The 17,673-nt window shown below is 36.8% G+C and overlaps 2 protein-coding genes across 4 annotated transcripts in view; one reads left to right on the top strand and one right to left on the bottom strand.

Moving 5' to 3' along the window:
- Positions 1-17,673, bottom strand: part of LOC111507349 (nephrin) — an 862,168-nt gene that overhangs the window by 668,669 nt on the left and 175,826 nt on the right. The gene's annotated exons all lie outside the window — the stretch shown is intronic.
- On the top strand, positions 16,340-17,575 carry LOC141480845 (uncharacterized). The gene is made up of 2 exons (XM_074171565.1): positions 16,340-16,660; positions 16,724-17,575. The coding sequence occupies exons 1-2, from the start codon at positions 16,509-16,511 to the stop codon at positions 17,433-17,435; spliced, it is 864 nt and encodes a 287-aa protein (XP_074027666.1). The 5' UTR covers positions 16,340-16,508; the 3' UTR covers positions 17,436-17,575.

Here is a 17,673-nt window from a genome sequence, read left to right as displayed (position 1 = left end):
GAAGTGTGACAGTTTTCCTTCTTCAAGCATTCATAAATACTCGCTGCTGAACTTGCTTTCTAATCTATTGTTGACAAATCAATTTGCAGGTAGTGGTACCACTAGTTAATTACCGAAAAATCAATTGGAATAATCATCATTTAACAAACAATGTCCACATCGGACCAAAAAACTTTAGGTATATAAACAGCTCACCCTTGTCTTCAGATTCAGTATCAATTTGCTTCTCCTGAAGATGCTAACCTTGTTAGCGAAACGCGCGTCGAGTTCAAAAATATCAGTTTGGTGTTAGGGTAATTGATCTCTAGAAAAAGTTTTCAAAAATCGGTTTGCAAAACCACTCATTACCTCAACTAACCCCACGAACACACGGCACTGATAAAGAAATATTGTGAAACGGACAAAAAATTAGTATTCAGTCAGTCCAGCTAGCCGAGCCTTTATTCCTCAACTACGTTTGATAGCACGTTCACTAACTATCTGGGCGACTAGGGGTCACAGGCAAGAAATGTTTATGACTGTAATCTAATTTTTTTGCCGTGCCAATTGGGAATGGATATGCTATATCTGTTGTGAGGACAACCAAAGAACTTTGCCAAGCAGTTCACTTGCAGACCACAGCCAAACAAACCTAGAAAATAGCTTAGACACATACATTGTAGAATGGACATTATGTGTTGTATTCAGAAATAATGATGAAGTAATTATGTAAAAGTAAAAGAACCAACAAGAGAAAAGTTAAATGGATGCGTTAAAACGGTACCACCTATTCTTCTTACCATTTCAACTGAAAAGTTACGGAGTACAATAATTCTTGTTTGAACAATACCCGAAAGACCATTACTGCCAGGGCAAATAAGTTCTGATTACTCCTGTGATTCTCGAACGCGATTATTTTGGCTCCTTTTTTTCCATTTCAGATTCTAAGGAGTAAATCTATCCTTCTTGAGTGGGTGAACTTGCGAGTGATAAAAACGTCACGTCTTTCTGATTTTTCCATGTTATTTCCTGGGAGGAAATTATTGAGTATGAGAAAGTTTTCAAATTGATATATCGAAGCAGAGGAAGAAGAAGGTAAAGCAATAACTACGATGATCTCCTGACAAAGTTGTGACATGATAAAATTCATTTCTAAATAATTGTCGTTTCAACCACCCATAACTTGCTGTCGTGAGGAGAATTGAAAAAATTATGGAGATATGTACTTGATGAGGAAAAGCGACATGTGTTGTATGGGAAAAACGGTTGTGAAGTTAGACTATCGAAATTGGAAAGGGAAAATGATGAATTCGCAGTAGCCAAGGGTAACGATGCGAAATTTTTGGTTGCAAGAAACAAATCCTCACTGGGGTATTTGGATATGATGCAAAATGTTCCTTCAAAACGTTATAATAATGATAATAATATGCTTTATACGTACCAAATGAAATTAAAATAAAAATGGTGCATGGGTACAAACTATGTTGAAATGGAGGATATAAAAGATATGTATATATAAAAGAGTGAAAGTCAAGTTTATAAAAGAGTAGACATAAAAAGTAACAACTTAGGAGCTCTTTAATGAGTAAAGATAAAAAATATGCGTGAGTCAGATAAGAACTATCGTTAAAATATTCATCCAAAGCATAATAGCGTCTGAATTGGAAGTCATTTATATTGGCAGATCTTATGTCCATAGGCAAATGATTGTACATTTTTCCACCGTTGTAAAATATGTAGTCGTTGGTAATGTTTAAGTTGGTACAGTGAGTTTCAGAGTGTGTCTGCTGTGGACAGTGTGTCTGCTGTGGGAAGAAGATGCAGCAACATTTAATATATGCTTATTTATTCAATACACAGATTTCAGTATAAATAATGCAGTTACCGTTAGAATATTATGTTTTTTGAACAAGGTGCTACAGGAGTCTCTTGGTTTGAGGTTTCCTATATATCTTATTGCCCTTTTCTGCAAAATTGGTAGACTTTTGAATAAAGTTGGACAGCATGCTCCCCAAAATGGTATTCCGTAGCGTAAGTGAAAATCTATGAGTGCATAGTACGCCATCTTTGCAGTGCTGAACCCCAACTCTTTATGAATAACTCTAACCGCATGACAGCCAGGGAAGACTTTTCTAGTGAGTTGTTTAACATGATCTACAAATTTTAAATTCTGGGCGATGAACACTCCTAGGAATTTAGTGTTATTTTTATATTCCAGTGATCTGTCTTCAAAAAAAAGTTCGTTGATTGAGCATCTGAATGATGATTAATTTGTTTCAGTGAAGTTAAAAGTTGAAATGTTTGAATCACACCAATCTTTGACTTTTTTCAAGTCGGCAGAGATTATTTTGTGCAACTCACAAGTGTTTCTATTATTCCAAAGTATGGTAGTGTCATTTGGAAGTAAGGTAAACTTCCCAACTCACCAACTTGAGCTTGGTGAGGTCATTAATATATAATAAGAAAAGAATGGGACCCAACACAGAACCTTGTGGAACTCCAGAATTAATTTCCTTTTATTATGGAAGTTGAGTTGTTTTCACCATTTGCGTTCGTCTCAGTAAGTATGAATCGAACCATTTGTTAGTTACTCCTCTGCATCCTTAACGTTGGAGCTTTCTCAGCACTATTTTGTGATCAACGCAGTCAAATGCCTTTGACAGGCCACAGAATACTGCGGCAGTCTTTTCACCGACATTTATCCCAGAATAAACATTATTTAGAAATGAGAAAATTGATTTTCACTGATGATGTTATGCTTATTTATGAATCCAGGTAGTCGTTTTTTAACTAGTTTTTCAATGATTTTTGCGATGATTGGTATGTGAGATATAGGGCGGAGAATAGAGGAATCATCAGAATCTCCACTCTTATGCAGAGGAATGACCATAGAGGTTTTTAGAAAAGAGGGGAATATGCCTCTTTGAAGGGATGAATTTATCAGTGAAACTAGTATATTTAGAGCACTAGGAGTAAGGTATTGTATTATTTTCATCGAAAAGTCATCGTAACCTGCAGTATTTTTGTTTTTAATGTCCATCATGACTTCAATTAATGAATTAATTAATGTTGGTGTCATACAGAGACAGGTTGCAAAGCTATCGACTGTCCCTTAAAATTCACTACTTGAAAACTCATAATTGCAAATGAAATCAATTAGACTATCGTATATCATGACTTTGTCATCGTCATTAAAAAAAAAAGATAACACTGACCAACAGACCATTTATCCTCTTGAAGCGGATTATCGACAATAAGGCACCAGATTGTGTGTTCATCCCGACCTTTGGCATGGAGGAAACGACAAAAAATATCATCATGAAACAATATCAAAGGTTTCATTGCAATGAGTATTCCAAGCGCTATGAAATAACTTTCGTCAGCGGACTCGCAACGTATTAAAAAGATTGCTCTGAACATATTACAATCACTCTACAACAAAGCACCCAGCTAGTCATACATGTTCATATTTTCATGGCAAGGGTATCACATACAATTTATATGGTAATTCGGAAAGGTTTCTCTTGTAGCTACTATTATATATTGGGTAGAGAAGCACCAAACATATTTGGAATTTTGTGTCTTGTCAATCTATTAATCAGTCGACTGATACTAATACCTTATCAGGAAATAAAGTATTATTTATTGAACCTACATTTTTTCCAGCTGAAATACGTTTATTGATACAGAGTGCCAAATGTGCATAATTCAAATTATTACAAATAATATTGAAACGATATAACAAACAGAGATTTGAAAAAAAGAAAAACCAAAATTAGACTTGTTCCTGAAGTCTTCAACGTGTTTGTTGACTACTTCTTCCTTTGGCACTTTTAATACCTTGTATGATTTCTTTTGAGAGCCTAGAATTCATCAAGAACCTCGATATTGGATTTGTTATTTCTGACGCAGTAGCCTTAGACCGGAGTAGCCTCAGATATCATATCCGCTCCTCCTATACATACCCCAATATTTGTTTTCAGATAACTTGTTGAATTATGAACTTCCTTCGGTATTCTTCATAAAGTCTAGTACACCTGGGTTTGTACGATCTCCTTGGAATACTTCCTCCATTACTCTCTCTCAGATTTTTTCATTCAGTTAGAAACTTATGTATCGGTTCCTTACATCTGCTTTCATTACATAGTTGGAGTCTCTTACAATTTGTTTTTCAACGGTGTAAGATCGACTAAAAATATCATCGAGCCTCGACCCACTGGGAACAATGTGGGTTCTCCGTAGCCCATGGTGATCGGTCAACTTCGGGTCAATAAAAACATTTATTTCAAAGACCTACAGTCTTTTCAGTTTTCACGAGATATAAGTGACTTATGATACCCTTTGATTCCAACGGGAGGAATTATTCACATCCCTGATACCTCTGCATGGAAGCAAGGCTAAATATTCCAAGGGTTTGCCTGGTACCTCAGAGGCTCCGTTGACGATAGCTAATGAGGCTAAGGTACTATTTGCCATAGTATCAAACTCCTTTTCAACAGACGAGAAATGTTGTCTATTCAATGAAACCTATATTCATTCTTACATATTTGAAGTGGAAATAGCATCCCTCTGAGCACTTCAAATAGAACAGAATGTCCTTTTTGAAAACTGAATCCTAATATCATACCTAAAATATTAATGTGTTCAAGAAAGTGATATGGCTGCTAAACGATACTTCTAATGTGACTTTGAATCACATTCTGACATCAGTAATATTGGAGAAGTCTATAAGATATAATTCAATAATTTGTAACGGGCTGACATTCAGATTAATATTGAGCGTAATTGTTCAATATAGATATTAGTCGAATGGAATGTACGCATAAAAACTATCGATTTAAAAATGTTTCTGCCCTCATGAAATCAAAAGTGAACAATATGAAGACTAGCATAATTTCCATGTTGAAGAAAGAATTAAGAGGGTACAACGCTAAATTAAAAGCTATGCTCTCTCATATTTATTTTATTGTGACATTCCCCACCTTTTCATTAGTAAGCGCATTCAGAGTTTGATGTGGTTGTATTATAAACTTTCACCAACATTAATTACTTTACGGTGACAGTTCAACGCCTGGAGAATATGCTTTTCATGCGATGATAACATAGTTGGATCCTCTGCCTACAGGGCTGTCTGTCAGCGACAATGCAAAAAGACAGGAGCGTGTAATGGAAATTGTTTTGACACAGTTTCATACCGAAATTTCGTCTTGGAAAGTTTTTAGAAATGATAAAGTTGAAAAAATCTAATCAGATTCACACATACAGCCACGTGTTTGAAAAGTATGTTTCCGTTACATGTGAATGTGATATTTCACAGCTTGATGAGACACATGATGAACCATACATTTGAAAACAATGAGAATAGTAATTACTAAACTAAAACTCACATATGAGATTATTGTACTATTATAGGAGAGGCAGAATTATGTATGCTACTAAACGACCAAATCGCCATCAAAAGTCATCAATGTATACTAGAAAATAGTCATTCATCGAAACGAATTCATCATCTGCGAAATAGTGGGTTAAATTGACAATATAGAGAACAAACTTTCATGACAGTGATATGAACTGCAGAGGAACATATACTGAAGTTTCGTTAAACTTCCGCAATGAAATAACTACTTTCTGAAGTATACTTATTAGCAAACTGCTATGAAACAGCACCTGCAAGATACAGAGTGAAGCATTTATTTATTTATTCATACCGAAACAAACAGGCAGAGCCTGATAATATGTTTCTTAGTAGCTACAAGAACAATTTTTGATTAAAAATGATATCAAACATATCATTTAACAAAAAGAAAGAAGAATAGTGATATTAGATTACATAAATGAGACTAATACTGAACATAATGATGTCGATTCAAAATACCTATTGAACTGATATGAATGTAGGAAACTATAGGGATATGTTCACACTCATCAGGAGTCGTTAACCTTTCTGTCAATAGGGGATTTCGGTATCTGTAGAGTAAGAAGGGTGAGTGTAGGCCCAGAGCACTTAGGCCACATGTGACCCATTGTACAACCTCCCGTGGTGTTGTCCTCCTAGGTCATCGTCCATCCTGTCCATTCCAGGAAGGTGGACAGCTTACTAGGAGACATCTCCTTTATATCGGCAGGTGTAGGCCTAGACTCGCCGAACACACACTCTCTTGTTGACGATAACACAAGACACTCGCATAAGACATGCCTGATATTTTCATCTTCCTGTTCACACATCCTGCACATAGGTGAGTCCACTAGCCCTGGGAAGCTGGCGCCGAAGAAATATCTGGCAATGACCAGGATAAATCTACGCCTAACAGTAGGATTTCTGACTGGCCACTGTCAACTAAGGAAACACCTCCATAATATGGGGCTAGTGGACACACCTCTATGCAGGATGTGTGAACAGGAAGATGAGACTGTCAGGCATGTCCTGCGCGAGTGCCCGTAGTTATCGTCAATAAGAGAGTGTGTGTTCGGCGAGTCTTGGCCTACACCTGCCAATATAAAGGAGATGTCTCCCAGTGACTTGTTCACCTTCCTGGAAAGGATAGAATGGACGATGATCTAGAAGAACAACTCCTCGGGAAGATATACAATGGGTCACATGTGGCCTAAGTACTGTGGGCTTACACTCACCCTCTCTACTCTACAGATACAGATACAGATATTTCTTCGACGCCAGCTTCCCAGGGTGGCCTAGGGTGATCCTGGCAAGACTGCATCTTTTGATTGCATCCCATCTCTTCAGGGATTGAGCATGAGTGTGGCATTTGGCTAGTTCCGCTATTGTCAGAGTCATCAGGCCTTAGATGTCACTGGGCCATAAAATTTTTAGTCCAGCCGCTTCCTAGGCTAAAGAGTCGGCAATGTGATTACCTTCACCTCTGTCGTGCCCTTCAACCCACCTCAGGATAATGTTTTTATCTACCGAGGCTTTGGCTAAATTTTGGTGGCACTCTATTACCAGCTCTGAGGTAACAAGTTGTCTGTTCAAGGCATCAGGGCTTGTCTGCTATCAGTGCAGATTATTATGTTTCCGCTCTTTCCTGGATATTTCTTTTGTGGCGATTGAGATATCAGCCAGTTCTATTTGAACCACGCTGGTATTTTTCCCATTCCCCACTTAATCTTTAGGGTTCCTGATCTGGAGGAAATTCCACATCCTTTAGCCTTCTTTGGTTTTTGAGCCGTCTGTATATATGCGTATATTTGGGGATTTATGTTGATTGACATGAAAAATAATTTGTTACGAACGACTACCTGACAGCGGAACAGAAAAGCAGATTTGACTGGTGAGAAAAATTCTATCTACATGCCCATTGAAAATTTTTCCTAAGAAAAGTATACTCTTTATAATCCTTCTGTTTTCTAGTAATTCTACACGATATTCATCTCTGATTAGTCCATATGGAAAAAAAAACCTGGTGAACTGCCATATTTTGAAAAATACAAATGTTTCAGAAATTTGTTATGTAATGTATCTAGAAACTGCTTTGATTTTTTATGATTTCATTCCCATATAATACTAGCATATTCTAATTTACTTTGAATAATTATATCAAACAAACATTTTATACTTTTCCGTTGAAGTATGTCAAATTATAATTTGAATTTGACGTGTTTCGGGTTTTTGTTAAAATATGGATCATAACCGTAATAATGAATTCACTCCATTTGTCTTTTACACACTGCATGACTAAAACTTTTGAGTATCCATTAGACATGGTCCTTATGAAGATTATTTGGTGTTCATTAATGTGTTAAAATTTGATTTATCTTTGTATAGTCGAAACCATGGCACGTAAATGAAGCATTCGTGTTTCAACATCGGACAACGCTGTTTCAACACGCCAAAGGTTTCCTCAGTGGTAAGTGGTGCTAGGCTGAAACAGGAATGCATTATTTTTCAATCAACCGCCCATGAAGCACAAGCCTAAGTGCATATTTGCCTGCTACTTTGAGTCTGACTGTGTTGAGTCAATAAAACATTTTGAAGGACATTTGAAAATTATTTAGTTTTTTACCATTGCATCGATACTTCAACAAACAAGTATTGTAGCCCATTATTATTCATGGAATACAAAGGATTTCAAGAGCTCAATGCTAAAACAGTTGTTCGAAGAGTGATTATGATATTAATATCGAGCCATATCAGTATAAATTCAATTTTCCATCAGAAAATATATCAACGAGAAAATAAAAATGGAAGTATCACTTTGTACACAATTAATTCGATACACTGTTCATTCAGAACATCAAAGCTAATGAATATTCACTGTATCGATTCTGAACACAGTCCTGAAGTTTTGGAGTCTATGAGAAGAGCTTTGACAGGCAGTTCTCATATAGTGGTTGGATGTTCGCACAACGTCAAACACTGTCCATTTTGTGCTTCATTGAATCAACAAACAGTATCAAAACACAAAGCTTGTTTCGTGATATTCTGGAACCACATATTTATATATTGATAAATTCAATTTGGTTACAGCATAAAGTGAGTTCGCCAATTTTCATTGGTAGTCATTGTGAACATACAGCTACGCCTGGTGAGACAAATTCGTTGAAGCAATCTCAGAAATTTTATCTCTAAATACTTCAATTCGAATAAATCCACACTGGAATGGTGAGGCACAGTAAAAACATGATTGGACAATAATGCATAAATATGGGCTTGGAAAAAATAAGACGGGTCTTAAACTGTCGATATTTTTGAGCCTATATCGAATTTGTTGTGTTTATAGAACATGTAAGTATATTGAAACAATGAAATTGAGAAAAACGATATCGCTCACATTTTCACAGAAGGCCTATCAGTAGTATTGAGACATGTGTGGAGCGTATTATCTAGTATCGTGCTTCATTATCATCGATGTGGAACTAACACAAATAAGTACTGAAACTTAAAACTTAATCTTTCTCTTGAAGATGATCACTTGGTGATTGAAACACGTGTCAAGGTGTTAAAAATAACGATTTGGTCTTGGGAAAAAATTCCAGTAATATTCTTCAGGCGTGTTGAAAGTGGCAATAATTTGAAAAAGAAACAAGTATAGTATTCAGTTGGTCTACGTAATATACAATGTACATGAACCGATTTCAAATGAACGTGAAATGAAATAATAAATATTATCACTTGAATATTATATTGGATATTTGAATCAATGTTTAGAATTCATTAGTTGAAACAATAATATCCTCCAAAGGACTTTTTTGAACGGAGACATCTCATCAACGTCATTTGCACCAAAAACAAAATTGATTGATGTGTTCGAAAGTGCTTGACAATGTTGCCAAGCAAATGTGGTAAGTTCGGATTTTCACTATTTAAACAGGTTCGAAATCTACGGAAAGACAAATGGAATAAATGTTAAAATTATTCCATTAACATTCATTTCGATTGCAATCTATCTTTTCTCCCATGGATTCCGAATCTGGTAATATCATTTCATATAATGAAAGTGCAAACTAATATAACTAAGGGATTGCTTCACTTTCAATGATTCAGTTGATCAACTTGCTAATCTGTATAGTACGGAAGCGTAGAAGGGCCAAAGATTATTTGTTTATTTGATCCACCATACTTTCAACTTTTATCTCGTAATTTCGACTTTTTTCTCGTAATTTCGACTTTCATCTCGTAATTTCGACTTTTATCTCGTAATTTCGACTTTTATCTCGTAATTTCGACTTTCATCTTGTAATTTCGACTTAAAAGTCGACAAATATTTCGGTTGAATATATATTTTTGAAGATGCTCGTGTCAATGATATTTCATTGAATTTTTCCACACTATTTATTATTTCTCATCTTCACACTCGAAAAAATTTGTAATTTTGAAGGTAATTGGAGGAAATTTGTCAAAAGGAGAATGTCCCTGAACTTCACCAACCGATATGGGCACTGAAAATGAATTAATGGAGAGGATACAAAAAGCTTTTCATGAAGTATTTACTGAATCAACAAATCGACCATTATTTTTGTATGGAAAAAGCATGCACAATCAAAGAATAGAATCTTGGTGGTCCATATTACATACACATAATGCGCAATACTGGATGAATTCATTTCAAACCCTAATAGAAGACAATTTATTTAATGCATCATTTTCGGACAAGTCTCTAGTTCAATTTTGTTTCATACCATTAATACCAGTGAGAAGTTGTTGTTAATGAAATTTCAATTATAATTTTTATTTCAGGGTGATCTTGATCAAGTATGTTTTGAATGGAGTATTCATAGAATATAGAAAACAAGAAATGCTATTAGTAGTTGTTTACAGCTGATTCTCGGCCTCCCCCCACCACTATGACGTATTAATTGCTTTTTTTATTGGTTGTTGTTTGGTGAAGTCAAGGTGATGTGACCTTGAAGGGTGTGGTGTATGGATCATTCAGAATTTTTTTCCCGTTCTAATCCTCCCCCCACCAATATGATGTGTTATTTGCTTTTTTTGTTGTGCAGTGAAGTCAAGGCGTTGTGACCTTGAAGTGTCTGGTGCATGGATCGTTCAGATTTTTTTTTCATATGAGATTTTGTGTGTTTATGTGTGTGTGTGTGTGTGTGTGTGTGTGTGTGTGTGTGTGTGTGTGTGTAGGAGAATGCACAGTACAGGGTTTCATCATGTGCTTGTTTGTCTATGTACAAACATACGTCTGCATACTTCGAAGATCCTCCAAGTAATAAATGCTCCATCGGTGTTAGGGCACCAAGTTAGTAGTGGAGTGACGTCACAGCAATAACCGTTCAACGGCTAGAGAGCGACATGTTCACTCCACGACGTGTGGCAGAGTAATGCGTATTCATCGGTCTGCCCTCACCTCTCCCGAAGCGATGAAGGTTGTGATGTAACGCATTGCTCTAGCCCCGCTATCGATGGTGACACCACGGCAGCCGAGGACCGTCTGCCTAACGTCTACCCTCTCCGAGACCGCAACGACCACTGCTTGCTCGTATATCGACATCTGTTATCGCATTCAGTTGGGAGGTAATCTTGGCGCATGTAGTTGAGAAGTGGGGTTGGCTATGACGTCTTGACGGGTCCTATCAGAGTGTATTTAAGAAGCGTACGAGTGTTGGCTATGTCAGTTTACATCAAGTGAGTTAGTGAGAACTATTATATAAAATGTATTCCTGTGACTGTGGTAAATCTTTCACTCGTAGTGATAATCTTCGTCGGCATCAGCTCCAGAGTTGCCAAGGAGGGCCTGCAGTGAAACGGGTGAGAGTGGATAATGCAACACCTATGTATACGTGCAATTGTTGTAATGTGACAATTCCTATGACCCAAGTGAATTCTCACCGAAGAACCATGAGTCATAAAAATAATGCATGTGTTCAATTGTCTGACGGTGTTCAAATTATAACGAATGCATTCAATTGCCGCATTGCTACATACAGGGTGGAGAGTTCGATTGTAACCAGTGACTACATGTCATTTTTCAATGAGATTAGGCAGAAGGTCATTGAATTACTGGAATCAGCCATCAGGATCCATAAAAGCATCAAGGTGAATATGGAAGTTTTTGGGAATTATATTCTTCAGACTGATGATTCGAGGGACACGAAGTCATTTAATTCCCAAAATAAAATAGTGGACCAATCTTCAGATCTGAATGCTGTTTTTGATGGATTCCGTGATGTAATTGTGGCTCAAACGACTGAGTTCCAGGATCGTGACTCAGGTATTTATTTTTTAAAAATTTCAATAAGATTGAATAGTAATATTTTTTTTTATAATTCAGGTTGGACTTGTGAAAAAATATTGTTTTCGAGGTCAACATTAATAAATACAGTCCACTGGAAGGACGTTCATATGTGAAGCTGCCTCAATGTATTCAATGGAAGAAAGCTGTTGTGAATGTTCGTAATGAAGATCAATATTGTTTTGCTTGGGCTATAACATCAGCATTATATCCTGCAGATAGTCGAGTGTCCGAACTTACGTCATATCCACATTTTTCCACTGTTTTAGATGTCACAGGTATGGATTTTCCGGTTAAAGTTAATAATAAGAGTATTGAAATATTCGAAGATAGGAATGATATTTCAATTAATGTTTACGGTTTAGAGAGTACATTTGAGAAGGGTAAAATGAAGTATGAAGTGATTGGTCCATTGCGATACTCACAGAGAAGACTCCGGAGACATGTCAATTTGTTGTTTATAACTGATGACTCCGGTAATGGTCACTATTGTTGGATCAAAGATCTTTCAAGATTAGTTTCTAATCAACTATCAGCTCATAGACAGAAAAAATATTTTTGTGACGGATGTTTGATATATTTTTCTGATGAGAGATTGCTTTTACGTCATAATATGTATGATTGTAATCACATTAGTACCACAACACCAACTACTAATTTAAAGATCAATAAATATGGTAGAATGGTTGCGGAAAATAAACTAATGTTTGAAAACTTTGAGAGGCAAATGAGGGTGCCATTTGTAGTGTATGCTGATTTTGAATCAGTGCTTAAACCGATTCATGTGAATGAGCCAAATCCTGGAAGTTCATACACGATTAAAACATTCAAACATGCCCAATATTCATTTGCTTATTTGATAAAGTGTTCATTTAATGATGATTTGTCAAAATTTGTTACATATAGGGGTGTAGATGCAGCTCAGAAATTTGTGAGTAGCATTGAAGATGATTTGAAAGAGATACATGAAAATCATCTCAGAAACCCTAAACCAATGGATACACAAACTGTCGAAGAAGAAGAACAGTTTGCTGCAGCCAGAACTTGTGGTATATGTAATAAAGCATTTACTGATGGTGAAGTCAAAGTAAGAGATCATTGTCATGTCACAGGAAAGAAAAGATCACATGCCGCTCACTCGAAATGTAATTTAAATTTCAAAATACCAAACTTCATACCTATCATTTTTCATAATTTAAGTGGTTATGATTGTCATTTATTCATAAAAGAATTGTATAGGAATAAAGAGAAAGTTGATGTTATCCCGCAAACTAAAGAGAAATATATATCTTTCACGAAGCATCTCTTTACACACAGCTATACCGATAAAGATGGTGTGGTTAGGAAGAATTATCTCAAAATGAGATTTATCGATAGTTATAAATTTATGACTAATTCGTTGGAGAAGTTGGGTGCAAACTTGACCTCCGATCAATGTTTGGAGATGCACAAACATTTCCCACAAATTGAGAAATTCAATTTGATGAGACAGAAAGGTGTATTTCCATATAGTTTTGTTGATGACATTGACAAATTGAATTATCCATTACTTCCGACAAAAAATCAGTTTTATGACACACTCAATTGTGAACATATATCGGAAACTGATTATGATAGGGCTAGAAAAGTTTGGAATTTATTCGAGTGTCAGAATTTGGGGGAATACTCTGATTTGTATTTGAAGTCGGATGTATTGCTACTATGTGATATTTTTGAAAACTTCCGCACCACAAGTTTAGAGATATATAACTTAGATCCGCACAATATTACACTGCACCTGGATTATCATGGGATGCCATGTTGAAGTTCACTAATGTTGAATTGGAATTACTAACTGACATTGATATGATTCACTTTTTTCAAAAAGGTATACGAGGTGGAATTAGTCAATGTAGCGAGAGGAAACATATAGCAAATAATAGATTTTTACCCAATTATAATCCCAACGAACCTTCCACATTCATTACATATTTAGATGCAACAAATCTATACGGTCACAGTATGTCACAACCTCTACCAACAAGTGAATTTACATGGTTGACACCAAATGAAATTCTTAATCTCGATGTGATGGATGTGAGTACTGATAGTCCGTATGGGTATGTATTTGAAGTGGACATTCATTATCCACAAGAGTTGCATGATAAACATTCTGACCTTCCATTTTTAGTCGAAAAAATAATACCACCTCGTACACAATCGAAAATTCCCAAATTAATTCCAAATTTGAATGATAAAAGAAAATATATTGTTCATTATAGGAATCTACAGCAAGCTGTCAAAAATGGATTGATTGTAATGAATACACATAGAGTATTGAAATTCAAACAATCATGCTGGATGAAACCCTATATAGATCTTAATACTGAAATGCGTAATAGGTCTAACAACAAATCTGTTAAAGATTTCTATAAACTAATGAATAATGCGGTGTATGGAAAGACAATGGAGAATGTAGATAATCGAATTGATGTTAGACTCGTTACACATTGGGAAAATATAAAGAAAAATATAGGTGCCAGCACTCTCATAGCCAAACCAAATTTCAAAAATTGTTCAATTTTCACTGATAATTTCGTTGCCATTCAATTGGGTAGAGTGAAGGTTCATTACGATAAACCATTATATTTGGGATTTTCCATATTAGAATTATCTAAAACAGTCATGTATGACTTTTTCTATGGATGCATCAAACAACACTTTGATGAAAATGTCTCTTTACTTTACACAGATACCGACTCGCTCATTCTTAAAGTAAACACAGAAAATTTTTATGAATTCATAAAAACTAACATAAGTAGATTTGATACATCCAATTACAGTATAGTTAACCAATTCAATATTCCAGTAACAAGTTCAGTCTTGGGTAACTTCAAAGATGAATTTCCAAATGATCCAATCATGAGTTTTTATGGTACAGGTGCTAAAGCATATTATGTGAAATCTGTTGATGGTGAATTTAAGAAAGCCAAAGGGGTTAAACGATCTGTAATAAAGAATGAATTGACATGCGAAGATTATCAAAAAATCGTCGAACAAGGTGGTATGATATTCAGAAAGATGAATTCATTTAGAAGCGTGTTACATGATATGTATACTGAATTAAAAAATAAAGTTGCATTATCATATCACGACGATAAACGATTTATCATTCCGAATACTACCCACACTCTTCCTTGGGGTCATAATGATATTGAATTTTATGAAAACGATCCAAATGAGAACATTCGTTGGATAAGTAATATTATTCAACAATCACAATCTCAGGAGACTCCATTGGATCAATTGATTAATTATTATCTGCCGAGATCAATGATTGAAATATCATTCAATATCTTCAAAACCGGAAAATTCAATATTGATATTTATGTAGCCATTTATAATTAATAATATATGATAGAAGTAATGTGATATTAATGTATTATGTATGTATGTATATGTATTACTGTAATGAATAAAAATGATTAAAATTTTATTTGTATTATTTCTATTTCCCTAATCAATTACTGCAATATATAGTATAATGTAAATGACAGAAATATCAGTTTGAAGAGAATCATCGTAGAGTGCACAATGTCTAAAACAATCGATAAGTTTGGTAGAAAAAGAAAATGGGTGGGTAATGTCATTCGAGGTCCTCCTGGGAATGGTTTTAAATTAACAAAAGATGGTCATTATGACATGCAAAGGAAAATATTGAAAAATACAAGTGAACCAATTGACAAGAGTGATTGTGTAACTGTATCATATCTTGAGGGGGAAATTAATGGAGCAAAGGAAGTTATACTTCTAGCCCTACAAGCTGCAATACAATCCACAATAGGCAATATTGCTCGGGACGCCCGGCAAGCATTTAACGATAAAATTGCAGAGGCTCGGATAACTTTCACTCGTAAATTTGACAAACTTACAAGTGATGTAGACATAAAAATGTCTGACATAACAGCGTCTACAAATAAAAAATTTGATGCTATGTCAAACATAACAGGACTACAATGAAAAAGTATGATGTACTGGAACAGAGAGTTGAAGTATTGGAGAAAAACCATAAAGAAGTTTTGGAGAGAAAACTATAAAGTCAGGCCATCATCATCAGGTGGACTGGGATATCCAGGACTGAACATTAATCCAAATCATAGAATAATACAACCAAAACCAAAACCAACTGATGATGTATTAATGGAACCAACATGGTGAATGTATTCCCTCGTTAGGTTAGGTTAATAGCTACGTTAGGTTAGCTGCATACTTACGTTAGGTTAGGTGTTAGTTAGTATACCCTCGTTAGGTTAGGTTAATAGTTACTGTAGGTTAGGTTAGGTTAGGTTAGGTTAGGTTAGGTTAGGTTAGGTTAGGTTAGGTGTTCGGTTGCATAGCGGTAGGTTAGCGTACTAGGTTAGGTTACGTTAATACATACGATAGGTTAGGTGTTCGGTTGCATAGCGGTAGGTTAGCGTACTAGGTTAGGTTACGTTAATACGTTAATACGTTAGGTTAGGTGTTCGGTTGCATATTATGTTACGAACGCGCGCGCGAAGAGGGCGTAGATGTCTCTCCAGATGTCCCGCCTACCTGGGGCCGGAGGCCCCACCCACCTGGGCGGAGCCCAGCAGTGGGCGGGCCCGTTAGGGCCACCCCCCCCCCCCCCCCCCCCCCCCCCCCCCCCCCCCCCCCCCCCCCCCCCCCCCCCCCCCCCCGTCGCCACCAACTTTTCGGATACCCCGCCCCTTTCCGAAGCCCCGCCCCCTTTCCGAAGCCCCGCCCCTCCCCTCCCCGAAGCCCCGCCCCCCGACTCCCAACATTTGCGCATGTACACCCCTACCCTCATCGCGCATGTGCGCTCCCACCATTTTCCCACCGCTCACGCATCGAAGTCGATACCCTCCGGAGAGCACTCCACAACATTCAGTTCGAGAAGTCATCTCATCGAGAGCAGTCCACTCCACAACAAGGCAGTACGTTCCAACGACCAACTTGATATTTGAGTAAGTAAATTAGGAATGTTATTTTTTATATCAACTAACTTTGTATTATTTCTTCTTTTTCAGAATGGCAACCAATACACAGGAGGTGAATAATGCTGTGGCGTCTATTCTGCCGGTGTCCGCTGACCAGGAGGAGGCAGCATCTTCGAGAGCGGTGACGGTTGACCAGCCAACCACTTCGCGTTCGCGAGTTAGGTGCAGATCTTCTAGCCCTGACTTATTCGAGGAGGAGGAGGAAGTCAGGGCTGTGAAGAAGGTTTGCCAACGACCTGCAGCAAAGGTTGGTCCTATTTCAAAGTACCGAGCTACTTGCAATAGGACTAATCCTTATGCAGGTAGTTTTTCGACCTCTCGTAAGAGGGCCTCCACACCAGCAGCAGCACCAGCAGCAGTGGAAATTCCGAGGAGTCCTTCTCCGGAGTTGGTGATATTGTCGCCGTTGGTGACGCGACTACCACCGCTGCCAGCGACACCGGCGGATCCTGAGGTGTTGGTGCCACAGCCTATCGGAGAGGTTAGTGAAAAGATGAGTGTTTTTCTGCAGAGATGCAAGAAAGCAGAACGAGCTGCCCGATCTAGCGAGGCCGAGTTGGTTACCATGAAGCGACAAATGGCTGAAATGGATAACCGACGGAGGGAACTCCAAAAGGAAATGGCCGAAATAGATCGGAATTATGCATCTCTGCAGGAAAGGTGTAAAGCAAAGACCTCTTCGATAGAGCTGTACAAAAAAGTAGTGACAGTTATGGACACTCTTTTTGTAGATGAAGTGTAAATGTAAGATTAGTTTTAGGTTAGTTAGGAGTATTTAATTATGGTAGTTTTAAGTTTATATTTGTTAAGTTTATATTGAATAAAGGAAAAGGAAGTGAAATAAAGGGTGTACACTGTTTTTTGGTTTGGTACACATTGAACAATGCGATGGTTGGAGCATTTTTCTTCACTTCCTCTTATTATCATTATATTTTTTTTATTTCAATTCCAAGTTCTTCTAGACAAATACCTCACATCAA

Source organism: Leptinotarsa decemlineata, unplaced genomic scaffold (assembly GCF_025532065.1).
Source record: "Leptinotarsa decemlineata unplaced genomic scaffold, Ldec_3_MD MMD2_tig00000010_RagTag_RagTag, whole genome shotgun sequence".
Classification (NCBI taxonomy): Eukaryota; Metazoa; Arthropoda; class Insecta; order Coleoptera; family Chrysomelidae; genus Leptinotarsa; species Leptinotarsa decemlineata.
The sequence above is the reverse complement of the archived record's forward strand: the minus strand, read 5'-3'. Positions and strand labels throughout refer to the sequence as shown.